At 41.8% G+C, this 12,656-nt stretch overlaps 1 protein-coding gene across 2 annotated transcripts in view; it reads left to right on the top strand.

The window, feature by feature from the left end:
* Nucleotides 1-11,848, top strand: part of POU2F2 (POU class 2 homeobox 2) — a 185,095-nt gene extending 173,247 nt beyond the window's left edge. For both annotated transcript variants that reach the window (XM_089687331.1, XM_089687332.1), the window contains 3 exons: nucleotides 2,920-3,082; nucleotides 8,166-8,239; nucleotides 10,738-11,848. In XM_089687331.1, coding sequence (XP_089543457.1) covers nucleotides 2,920-3,082; nucleotides 8,166-8,239; nucleotides 10,738-11,021 — 521 coding nt within the window. In that variant the 3' untranslated portion in view covers nucleotides 11,022-11,848. The remainder of the gene's footprint in view (nucleotides 1-2,919; nucleotides 3,083-8,165; nucleotides 8,240-10,737) is intronic.
* The last annotated feature ends 808 nt before the right edge of the window (nucleotides 11,849-12,656 follow it).

Raw genomic sequence — 12,656 nt, 5'->3', positions numbered from 1 at the left:
GTTTTTTATTTAAAGGTTAGTTCCACCCAAATCTGATATGTCTGGGTTTTGGGTAGGCATCTAAAGTTTGAACTATCCCCTGGCTTCTCAGACTCTCCAGTGGTGGGATTTCCCCACAAAGTGTCACGTTCAACTGGATTCTGCAGAAATATGCTTGTTCTAAATGTTAAGGAATCCATTTGGAGAGATGTAAGATTCCAGTATATGATTTAGCTTTCCATCCATACTTGTACATTTTCATTTTTGGGTGGAAGTGACCTTTTAAAGTTGAAGTTTAATCTGCTTATTTTATGCCTTTCCTAGTTCCTCCTTTACCCCCACATCAACAAGCTAATGAAAATTTTAACTAAAAACCTTTCCGGTTTTCATTGCATACCATATTATACACCCAGTGATGTGCTTTTCTATGCAATGCAGGCAGATCACGACTGGTGGGTTTAGCTGGAAAGGTGCTGTATACAGCTTCTTGAAAACATCACATCGACCTGCCTCAGTACTTCTTCCAATACCCTTAGCCCTCTTTCAGGCAATGGGCTTGGGAGAAATAATGCAAATATCAAATTGCCTTGATGGATGGATGTCAGTCTGGAGGGGTGGGTATTCTTAGGCAGACTGTATTTGCATACAGACTGCCCTAGATGACACCCAAGTAGGACATGGAGGCTTCACGATTGACAGAACTCAAATCCGTTGAATAAAAGGGGCCAACCAGGGACAGTCAGGTGGAGAAGGAAAGGGCTAAATGATGAAGGTCCTCCAGCCAGGTAATGAGGCAGACTCCTGACTTGCTGCAGCTTTTAAAGCCCGTTATGGGAAGCTCACAGTGTGCAGCGGGAAGCTCACAGTGTGCAGTGGGAAGCTCACAGTGTGCAGTGAAATCAGAGGAAGCAATTTCAGTCCAGGAGAGGAGCCTGTGCAACTGTGAAAAGGAAAGGTAGGCTGGAATTCAGCCTTAATTGTACAGGGTGGTGTTAATTAACATGGCATTACTTTGAGCACTGTAGCTCAAGATCTAATTGTGGTCACAGAAAGCATTGATGACTAAATTGTTTCTCAAGCAGAGTAGTTTGATTGGGAGGTGTGATGAATCCTCTTTTTTTAATTGTTTTCCATTTGGTCTATATGAATGAATTAAATGAACTTGTTGTCCACTAAAAGTATACTAAAGGTTCATTTTTTTTTGTAAAATAACAAACCTATTATACTTACCTGCTCTGTGCAATGGTTTAGCACAGTGCAGCCTGGATCCTCTTCTTCTCAGGCCCCCTGCCGGTACTCCCAGCTCCTCCTTTCTGTCGAGTGACCCCATAGCAAACAGCTTGCTATGGGGGCACCTGAGCAGATGTGTTCCCAAGCCGCTGCTCCGTGTGTCCATTTGCACACCGATCTGCGGGTTGGCTCTGCCCCCCCCCTCTACTCATTGGCTGACTGGCTGTGATTGACAGCAGTGGGAGCCAATGGTTCCTACTCGCTGTCTCAGCCAATGAGGAGGCAGAGACCCAGGACAGCCGAAGCTGTTGTGCACATTGATGGATCGCGATGGGGCTCAGGTAAGTTTTGAAGGGGCTGGGGGGCAGTGCTGCACACAGAAGGTTTTACACCTGAGCCTTTACAACCACTTTAAATGTTTTATTCTGAATTCCAGGCAAACAGCTAAATACACACATAAAATAAATACATAGAAGCTGTTTTACCTTCCAAAGGATTCATATTTCTGTCCATCCAGCCATGAAATGTACACAGCTCTGCCCCACAGCACAGACTAGTCTAGCAGGAGAGGGGACCTGATTTTGTTTATTGCAGTTTAACTTTCACGAACAGCTTCTCTCCCCCACCCTTTTTCTGGACCGTGCAAGGAGAAGCAGCACACTGATGAGCGCATCTGTCACTCTGCTCCCTCCTCCTATCGGCATGCTTCTTTCACTGCAGCACACCTGATTAGTTCCTTGTGCTGCTTTCATTCTGTGCTGTGCTGTACAAGAGGCTGATACCAAGTCAAATTCAGGCACTTCATGTATAATATATATATGAAAAACTATTTAAAATGATCATAAAGTTAATTTAAAAAATAAAACAAAAGGCATATGAATTGCACAAGTGACCCCAAACCTCCTCTTCTGGGGTCCCATGCCAGTGCCCCTGGCTCCTTCTCCTCTTTGTGTGCCACCATAGGAATCCGCTTCTTGTGGTCTCACACATTCAGGCTCCATCCTGAACCGCGCTGACTGCGCCCACAGACAGCGCAACTCTGCCCCACCTTGCATTACCATATCACAGGATTTGATTGACCGCAGTGGGAGCCAATGGCTCCTGCTGCTTCAGGAAGGCCTGTGAGAGCTGGGAGAGCAACTACATATGGGCACAGTGCTGGATCGAGTGAGGTCTAAGGTAAGTATGGGAGAGGGTGATGCTGTTACCTTAACATTTTTACCTTAATGCGGGGAATGCATTAAGGTAAAAAAAATGGTTCAACTTCAGAACCAGACTTTAATATTTAGATTCTTCGTGAAAATCTATTTATGTATTGTATTTGTATTTTTAACACAAATACAAAAAGGTATGCATTTTGTTTAATAATGCAAATATGGACAGTTAAAAATGTATTCTTTACTTCTTGCAGCTAGCAGGCAGAGCTCTAAGAAAGTCTAAAAAGCATCTGAAGTTTTACATAGCAGCTGTTGTGCTGTACAGAGACCTGAATGAGTTAGAAGAGGACCCTTCCCTCTGCTAGTAGAGACAGTAATGTCCTTATTGGTAGATTGGTGTTCAAAATAAAGAATTTTATACAAATACTAATAAACATGAAAACATTTCTAAAACCATTATCACTTCCCTTTTAATGATGAGCTCTTGATTTATTGTACCCTGTTGTAACCCAATCAAAGGGTCTGTGCCTCACTCGCTTTCTCTGTGTTTCAGTGACTACCTTACCTTCCGCTTTGGGGTCTCTTGTCCATCCTCGTCCACCTTCCAACACAGCACCCCCCTCTGCCACACCCCCACCGAGCAACAGCACAAGCACCAGCCCCCAAAGCAGCACTCATTCTGGGCTTAGCCTGACAGGACTTAGCCCCAGTACAGGGTAAGTGATGGCAAACCGGATGGGGACAGATATGCTTGCAACAACCACAAGATGCTTTTAATTTTGTTTTTTTGCTTTAATGGAAAATAAGACTCTGTCGTAATGTCCGCAGAAAGTGGGTGGAGCTGGGAACTGGGTGCAGGGATTATGCTGGCAAAAGATACAAGGAGCCTTTGAGGAATCCAGTTTATGGCAGGCTGACCTCTTACTACACTTTGGAATGGATGTCTTTTGTTGCTCATAGTAGCCAGTACCCTTCCAACGGCCAGATTTAAAAATTAAATAATGATTCTGATTGCTATAGGCAACAAGAAAAAACTTCTCAGCGTATCCCATTTCCAATCCTTCTTTCATGTTACAGCATTTTCAGTAAAGAATTCCAGGCATGGAATATTTGTACATAGTTCAGCTTGGACCAATGTATCCATGTGTATACCATGCATGACTGATGCTCTGGGAAAGTGGAAATCACTGAGGTAGACACCTCTACTCTAATGATCTCCTTTTTGCTTTAGGTCCTGTGTTGAGTGGCCATCCTGATGCATTGTGAATACAGGAGGTCAGCTGCTTAGCACAGGAGCCATTCAGAGAATGTTTGTTTGTTTGTTTGTTTGTTTTTCTCTGACTGGACAAAGCTGAGATGTCCAATCAGAGAATGCTTTGCATCCATTCAGAAAATTCAAAGCAGTTTATGAATGGTACTTGTGCTGTGCATCCGGCCTCCTGTATTCCTGCTCAGCATGGGACCCCGAAGCAAGTGGAAATTACAGGAGTTGTGTTTTCTATTACAGTGATTTCCACCTTTCTGGGACATCTTCCTCTGGTATATACATAGGGTTGATTTACTAAAGGCAAATAGACTGTGCTCTTTGCAAAGTGCAGGTGCACTCTGCAAGTGGAGTAGCTCCAGAGCTTAGTAAATGAGGTACAACTTCATTTTGCAGAGTATACCCAATCACATGCAAGGAAAATAAAATAAACAGCATTTTTGCTTGCACATGATTGGATGATGGAAGTCAACAAAGCTTCTGCTCATTTACTAAGCTCTATAGTAATTGCAGTTGCAGAGTGCATAGTCTATTTTCCTTTAGTAATTAAAAACCCCCATAGTATCTTGGTATAATGCATAGTTTACTGCGTAGTATACATAGATACTTCATTAGGCTGCTGGGATGAGCAATTTAGGTGCCAGAACCCATTTCGGTGGATCACCCAAGCAACTCTTATCAGCGCTCCATGAAGGTTTATACAGGTTGCTATGGTATCTACCTTGGACCAATGTAGCTATGTAAAAATATACCATACCTGAAATACGTTAAATTAATGACAGTGATGGTTTTCTTTTATTTTTCTATTCTGAACTGGAGAACTGAAGGTGGCATTTAACAATTATTTATGTGTAGAACTATATGATAAATATACCAAAAACCGCAACTTTTTATTAAACCAGAAACACGGATTTGGTACATTGACCTCTGTATCAAGTTTATTTTAAATGTTATATATTTTCTGTTCTATAGTAATGTTTGTTTAAGATGGAACAGAAGACACATTTGTATTGTTCATATAAGAAAGAACCTTCACTCTGTGCCACGCTGCTTCTCAGTTTGCATTACATGATGCTGGCAGCAGCTGGAGAGGATCACATAGATGCCTTGTAATGTGTCTGACAGCATGGGTAGCTGCGAGCGGTGATCTTATTAGTGGCATGTCATAGTACTGCTACATAATCACCTTAGACAGCTGCTTCACTTCACTACATGGAGCAGCCTCTGCAAACGAGAGGATTTTTTAAAGCATGTACAAGTTAGAAAAAATAAAGTTCTACAGCAGGTTTAATAGCTGTTCCTTCTGGTACAAAAGGGACTGCTTGTCCCATCAATCCTTTACAACGGTCAAAATGTCCTTTCAGATATGGTGAAGCGTATACATCATCCAGAAGTAAAAAAAAAAAAAAAAGTCTAGGATTTCTGCAGTCTGATGAAGCAATGAGATCCTCTAGCATATAACTAGCTTATAGCCCAATTATGGGCTCCCAGCTCTCCTTCCCAGTGGCACCCCATCCCCAGAAAGTAATTTTTTTTATATTTCATCTCTTTCCAAAGCCTTTGGGCTGGTCGCACGACATGTGGGTCCTACTCCACTTCTAATCTTCTCCAGTGGTGGGTGGTCTTCGATAGCACAGAGATATACTCAGTGTCCAGACAAGGTCCTTCAGCACTGAAGGCGAAAAGACGAAAGAGGAATTTATTGCTTTGGGTTGGGCGCCCCACTCTCCCCCTTCCATGAGCTGTGAACTACTTTGGTAACATAAGTTGCCGGTCCTGCACTTTTTACATCCCACTCCTTCTGAAGAACCCAAGGTGACTGCCTCTTTTGCGTACCCTTTAGAGTGTAATACATATCAAGGAACAGGCTGAGTGCAGGCTACCATGATCACAACCCCTTAGGGGGAGGATCCATAATGCTCTGTACTCATAGCATGTCCTTAGTTTGAGCTGAATGAGGCCAAGCATCATTCATTCTGGAAGACTGAGTTGAAAAGGTATTGCAAGGAACAGCACTAGAAAGGAGGTGGGTAATGCAACCAGAGACATTCTTTAATTATAAATACTGGCTGGTGCTCCTTTAAAAAAAAAAAAATCTTTTTTTTTTCCTGTTGGGCTTTAAATCGAACCTCTACTTTGCATATTCATGACAAAGTAACAGACTCACTTGCTAGCACACGCCCTTCAGTGCCAATAATTTTTCATTCTCCCAATGCCCCATTAAATAGCTTCTCTTCTTACCATGATGCACCACTATAGATGCCAATCACCAGGCCCAAATATTGCTGCAGGGAAGCTTCCACCCAGAAATTATATAGGGATTTTTTTCCAGGTTTTGTTGGAAATTACTGGGCAGTGAGGGTAAAGACAGATTTAGCAGCTAAATGGACAGGTTTGCTAAAAGGTGATTCCATTAATATGGAAAGAAAAATATATAAAATGTTACATTTACCACAGAGATCTCTTTATCATATGTGCATGTTTTAATTTAAAGTCTGTACTTGCTGGTCCAGCCATCATATTGATCTAAACAGGATACTGTACATTATTGGCTTCATTCCAAATCTGGGTTCTGTTTCGATATTTCTTTAGCAGTCAGTTATACTTGTCTGCTCTGTGCAACGATATTGTACAGAGCAGTCCCTTACCTCGCCTTCGGCGGTCCCCTGCCAGTGCTACTCACTCCCTTTCTCCTCCGGGTGCTCCCTCAGCAAGCAAGATGCTGAGTGGGCAACTCTGTAAGCACGCTCCCAATCCACGCTGTGTTTGTCTGTAGACTCACACAACACCAGAAAGATCTTCCCCTTCTCACTTCTCACAGGAGTTTGACTGACAGCAGCAGGAGCCTATAGCTCTCGCTGCCCTCTGTGTCTCCTGTGAGACCAGGAAGAGAGGTGAGCGATGCTGCAGCTGGGACAGCACTGGATTGAGAGAGGAGGCAGGTAAGTGTTTAAGGATTGGGGTGGAGGAAGAACAAGTTAGTGAGGAGTTTTTTTACCTTGATGCAGAGAATGCATTAAGATAAAAACACTTAGACTTTAGAACTACTTTAACCCCTTGACACCAAAGTGTAACACAAATATGCGTCCTCACAGAACTGGGCTTTTTTCTGTGGGGCTGCACAGCTCTCTCCCAGCACAAAGACCGCGGTGTCACTGAGAGCACCGGGTCCCGTTCTAACGATTGGGACCCTGGACTCCCGATTCCGGATCACGTGATCGCTGTGATAGCCTCTGATTGGCTATCACAGTGATCCATCACTGTACAGCCCGGCCCCCCTTTTTTTTTTTTTTTTTTCTCTCTCTCTATGAATGGAGGAGAAAGATACATTGTATCTCTCTAACTCCTGGCAAAAACAAAAAAGATAAATAAATATTGAAAAATAAAAGAAAAAGTACCTAGATCAAAGTTTGATCTAGTTCAGTGCCAGGGTAAGTGTTTGGGTCAAGGTTAGGGTCAAAGTTCAAGGTAAAAAAGGTCAGGGTCAAAGCTCAGGATTAAAAAAAAAATTGGTATCAGTGTCAGTTAGTGTCAGTGTGTTTTAGGAAAAAAAAAGACAAAAACAAAATGTGCACTATTGTTTCTGGGCTGTACTACGGGTACAAATAACATACACATATATGGTATCTCTGCGATCGTCAAGAGCTGGAGAATTTATTTTGGGTTGTTCTTTGGTGGTAGGTTAAGGTAGTAACAAGAAACACACAGCTAAATAAAAAAAAAATATTTTTTTTTACTATTTTGGGCCAGTATTCCTTTTGATAATAAAAAAAAAAATCAGGAGATATCCATTACCATTTACCACCAAAAGAAAGCCCAATTTGTCCTGAAAAAAACAAGGTATAATTCACCTGAATGTACAAAGTAGTTGTGATGATATGTACGTTTTTACTGACACATGTCAACACTGCAAAATTGTGCTTAGGCATTTAGATTTGTTTTACCCTTAGGCGTGAAGGGGTTAAGGATGGTCACATCAACCATAGCACTGCTGTTCATGTCAGTTGAGTTGCACACATGATTGCCTGGTCTTGGAAGGTTATTGGGACTTGTCTGACCATACATTGTTCATAGTGAAACATGCCAATCCTTATAACTTAATGGTCACCCTAAGACCACCCTGCCATTTAAATTAGGATACATTAGACCTGACAATCTTTTACTGAAGGAGACCTCACCACAGAAGAAACCATTTGCATATCGCTAGGTAGGCTGTATGTGCCACAAAAAACTGTGTCTGCAAATGATGGTTGTACACATAACTGACGAGTGGAAGGTAGGTTTGCAACATTCTACAAGTGTGACTTGATAACTTGCTCAAAGATCACTAGCGTCCTGTAATTCAGAACAACCAACTGCACAGCAACTGAAAGAATACACTTCTTAATCCTTGGTTGTTATGAGTTACAGCACAACATTGTTCATTGCAATGTGAGAACATAAAAGCCTGTGTTGAATTACATGGCAAATTAAAAGTTAATTTTTTTTTTTAGTTTTCAAACCTTCCCATCTTCTCCGTATTCTTGGTTTTACAGGGGCACAGTGCTCGGGGTCAGTCCGGGGTTGAACCCGGCCCTCATGGCTGGAAACCCACTGGCCACCATACAAGGTTTGTAGGAAACGACGAGTCCCATGATGAATCATGGCATGCTTCATCTCATTAACCATTGTCATGATGTCTGTGACATTGCCACCATATTACATGTCACTGTGGACACATTACCGTTTACCAAACATTCAGCTGTTTGGCAGTTGCCACAAGTTGTCTTGACTATAAAACCCCTAATTCTTAGCTGGGGCTTTGGGAAACTTAACTGAAATTAGAAGTCAGGGGGCCTTAAAATAGAACTGCAGGGATAACAGCAAACTAAGAAAGGTAGCCATAAAATAGATTAGAGTTGCATAGATTGTCAGCAAAGCTAATCATCTACATCTGATTTTGGCCTGCTAGTGGTTTCCATCAAAGATATGTAAGACTGTAGTCAATGCTGCCATTAGTCAATGTGATCTGACCCAAGAGTAGACTCTGAGGGCTGGAAGTGCAGGAGTGCCAAACTTTTGTGCAAACAATTTGTGGAGCTTGCACGAGAAAACAAGAAAAACAAATACACATAAATCTGTACACACATCTGTAGATTATTCAATCCGCTAAAGGTTGCCAGTATGTGCATTGACTGCCAACATGACTAATACATCTCAGGCTATGTTTAACTTTATTTCCTGGTACAATCCCTTTAGGGTGCAGTACATTTTTCTTTCAAACGCTGCACCCAAAGGCAAAAAGCAGAGGCTGATAAATAACTGTCCACTGCACGTATCCATTTGTGTTTTTTCGCCAAGTCTGCCTAAACAATGGAAAACTGAATAAGTGTTTCCAATGATGTTGATACTTTTTGTGCACCCATTCACAAACGGGTTGATTTTCTAAAACTGGAGAGTAATATGGTGCAGCTCTGCATAGAAACCAATAGTCTTCCCTTTTTTTTTTTTGTCAAAGCTTATTTGAACAGGCTGAAGTTAGAAGCCAATTGGCTACCATGTAAAGCTGCACCAGATTTGGCACTCTCCAGATATAGTAAATCAATCCCAGTGTGTTGCTTTAACACATGTTAAGGTGAGCTGCATCAAGGCAAGATGCTCTTTTTGAATGGGCTACCAGTGCACATTAACAGAGACATGCACTATTTTATTTAACGCAGGGCAGTACAACACAAAGATGGCTCATGTCTTTCCATTGCAGTTGTGGTGCACTAGGTAAGTGCTGTAGGGTGTCATTCAGAATGAGTGGCACCACGACTCTCCACACTAAAATGTGCTGTGGCTTATTGCAGTGGTGTGATGTGTACAAGGATAGTGATACATGATAGTGTACAAGGGCACATAGTCTGAATTTTATTCAAGGTTTGTAATGTACTGTTCATCTATCAAATAACATGCTTTTAATGCCCTCTAGTGTCAACTGTAGGTAATTTAAAGGAACTCTCTGAAGAGGAAATATGTAGTATGTCATTTTGAGTTCTCTTTATAATAATAATTAAAACAAAAAAAAAAAAAAATATATATATATATAAAATGTCCTTTTCAGCAATTTATAACTGATCTGCAATAAGTTTGAACTGTCAGATCTGCACATTTTAGCTCAGTGGTCCAGAAGCCTAACCACACAGCAACAAGCATTTTCAACGACACCCTTGATCCATAGATCTACCATCAGATCTCTAATTACTGGTTCTTTTGGTGTCTCCACAAAAGACCTGTGTTGCAGGGAACCAATTCCAGGACTTGGATTTCAAAAATGTCATCTACAATAGGGGATAAAAATAATTTTTCATGGCCAGGGGCGGACTGACAACTCATGGGGCCCCCGGGCAATAGGGGATCATGGGGCCCCTGTGTCCTTGCCCAAACTCAAAAAAGCCTATGAAAGAGGTACCAGGGGCATCTAATGGGGCCACCTACTGACCCTGGGCCCTTGTGCAGTGCCCGAGTTTCCAAATGGTCAGTCCGCCCCTGCTCATGGCATACAACTGTACCATATTACTATGGGGTTTTAAGTTACAAATGGGGTGTTGAAAAGTTGACAGTCATTTCTGTAGAGTCCTAGGTAGTTCTACTCATCCATATTTCAACCAAATTGTGTCTTGTGTTTTTCTGTGTGTGTAGTTTCTCTTTCACTTCATGATGAGTGTGTATTCTATAAAAGTTGTAGACTTTATTCTGGTGTGTTGCAACTATTCTTGTAGGCCACTGCATTTGTATTATTTTGATGCACTTCTTAAGTTACCCTTCAAAAATCAAAAAGGCTAGCAAAATTGGCAGAATGGGATGGTCAGCTTACAAAGAAAGACCATTTAAAAAAAAAAAAAAAAAAGAAGCTGTGCCAAACACTTGAAAAGATGGCAGTACAAGCTCAAATTTAACCATGTAGGACATTCCAGTGCCCACAGTAAGAAAACTTATTTTGTATGCATGATTTTTCGAATAGGACATTTTAAGAACCACATGTTCCTACACATTTTTGTTGCAGAGGCTTTTATAGAATACCATCTCCTAATTTGTACACTTTGCTATATTCTTCTGCGCTAATTCACCTCTCTTTTCTTTTAGCTCTGACCAGTGGTGGCTCTCTGCCAATCTCCGGTCTTGATGCCAGCGGTAACCTCATCCTTGCCAGCGGTTCCAGCATTTCCAACTCGCCTAGCTTGGTGAGTCCTCCGCTCTTCCTGAACCCTGGAGGTCTCCCCCTCATCTGCCCTGGCATGGGACGCATTGCATCTGCTGGTGGTACCCCAAGCCTCTCCCCGGCCTCCTCCACTTCCTCTGGAGACGCTGCCATGACCTCCTTCCAGCACAGCCCAGGGGGCTCCCAACACAGTGGGGAGAGCGACTGAGAGAGGAGCACTCTCTCCCCCCTTTAACCTCCACCAGCACCCATGCTGAGTCTCTACGTACCTGGGGGCTCCTGGATACCACAAGGGGTTAGAGGCACGAGCGTGTTTCAGAAGGCGCTGCCTCTGGCCCCTTATTCCTCCCAGCAAAGAAGTGATATGCGTGGAGGGGGGGATTGGAACTCCAACAGAACAACCAAAAAAAAAAAAAAACCAAACAAGCCCAGAAACCTAAACCAAATAAGAACCAAAAACCCAAACCTCGGAAATACTTCAGAGAAACCAAAAATATTCTGCACCCCCAGCGGGGGTGTACAGAGCTCCCCGACCAAAGGAATTCCCAAAGACTTAACCCCTCTGCTCTATCTTGTTTGTCATGTTGAGCTTTGTGCCATTTTGTTTTTCATTTACAGATAAGTATGAGCTAATAACAGGGGGCAGGAAGTATCTCCATCCACCTTCCTCCTCATCCTCTACATTCTCTTATTGTGGGGAATGAATGTTATAAATTTTAGGAGGGAGCGGCTGAAGCCTCAACATGAGAGTGTCCACTCAATGAGGTGGGGTGAATGGGTGACATGGGCCAGGGTGAACTGCACCCTTTTCAAAATGGCCACCACTGCCCCCCTTTCTACACCAAATACCAAAACGACAGCTTTATCCAAAGCCTAACGTACCTAGAACCTCAGAGTAACTCTGTGTATATGTGTGATTGTCCATATTCAAAAAGACACACATAGATTTATTTATAACTCTTTATGTTTAGCCAGCACTGAAACCTCTTCCCTTTCCCAACCCATTTGTAATTTAATTTATTTATACAGAAAATCCTTCCCAACAAAAACTATCCAAATTTTTTGGTAGCAAGAAGACGACGACTGCTATTAGAATTTTACAGATCAAACCTAAATAGCTTGTCCCTTTTTTTTTCCCCTAGTTATTTTCCATTGAGATTTTTTTTTTTTAATGACTACTTTTGTAAAAACGACTACTTTACGTTCTTCTCCGTTGTATTAATTCCTTACTTCCCTGCTAAATAGTCCTTTTTTTTAAAGAAAAATCTATTTATGTATTTTAACCCTCTCTGTGCACAATAGCATTTTAAGCTTGATGTATTCTAGCAGCATTGCTTTTTGCCCCCATCTTTTTGCTCTTTTATTCATATTTATTTATTTATAATGATGCCAAATTTTAGGTTTTTTTTTTTTTAACCTGTGTCTCATGGGATAAAAATCCAGGATCACGTTTCCGCGGATGGACAAAAAAAATACCAAAAAAAAAAACATACAAAGCAAACCAAAAACGAAACCAAAATAAACACAACCAAGATACCAAAAAAACAACCAAACAAGAACTTGATCTTTGCTGACGCTGTGCCAAAGTACAGACTCTTGAGTGTTGGCAGAGTGAGGATATATACCAAGAAATAGTGTTACCAAAAATTTTTACGTTCCCCCTCCTTCTGTGCCCTGACACCCGTGAATGATGATAAAATGGGGGTCAAAGGGTGAGGGCTGCAGGGGTGCGTCTTTCTCTGTCTTATATACCTCATCTGAAGAAGCCGATCTTATTGAAATGAAACTCAAGGAGGGAATGTTGTTGAAACCAAAAAAAACTTAAAATTTCGGTGAGGTGCGA

This window comes from Staurois parvus, unplaced genomic scaffold (genome assembly GCF_062004578.1).
Source record: "Staurois parvus isolate SC_StPar_1 unplaced genomic scaffold, SC_StPar_1.0 ptg000423l, whole genome shotgun sequence".
Classification (NCBI taxonomy): domain Eukaryota; kingdom Metazoa; phylum Chordata; class Amphibia; order Anura; family Ranidae; genus Staurois; species Staurois parvus.
The sequence above is the reverse complement of the archived record's forward strand: the minus strand, read 5'-3'. Positions and strand labels throughout refer to the sequence as shown.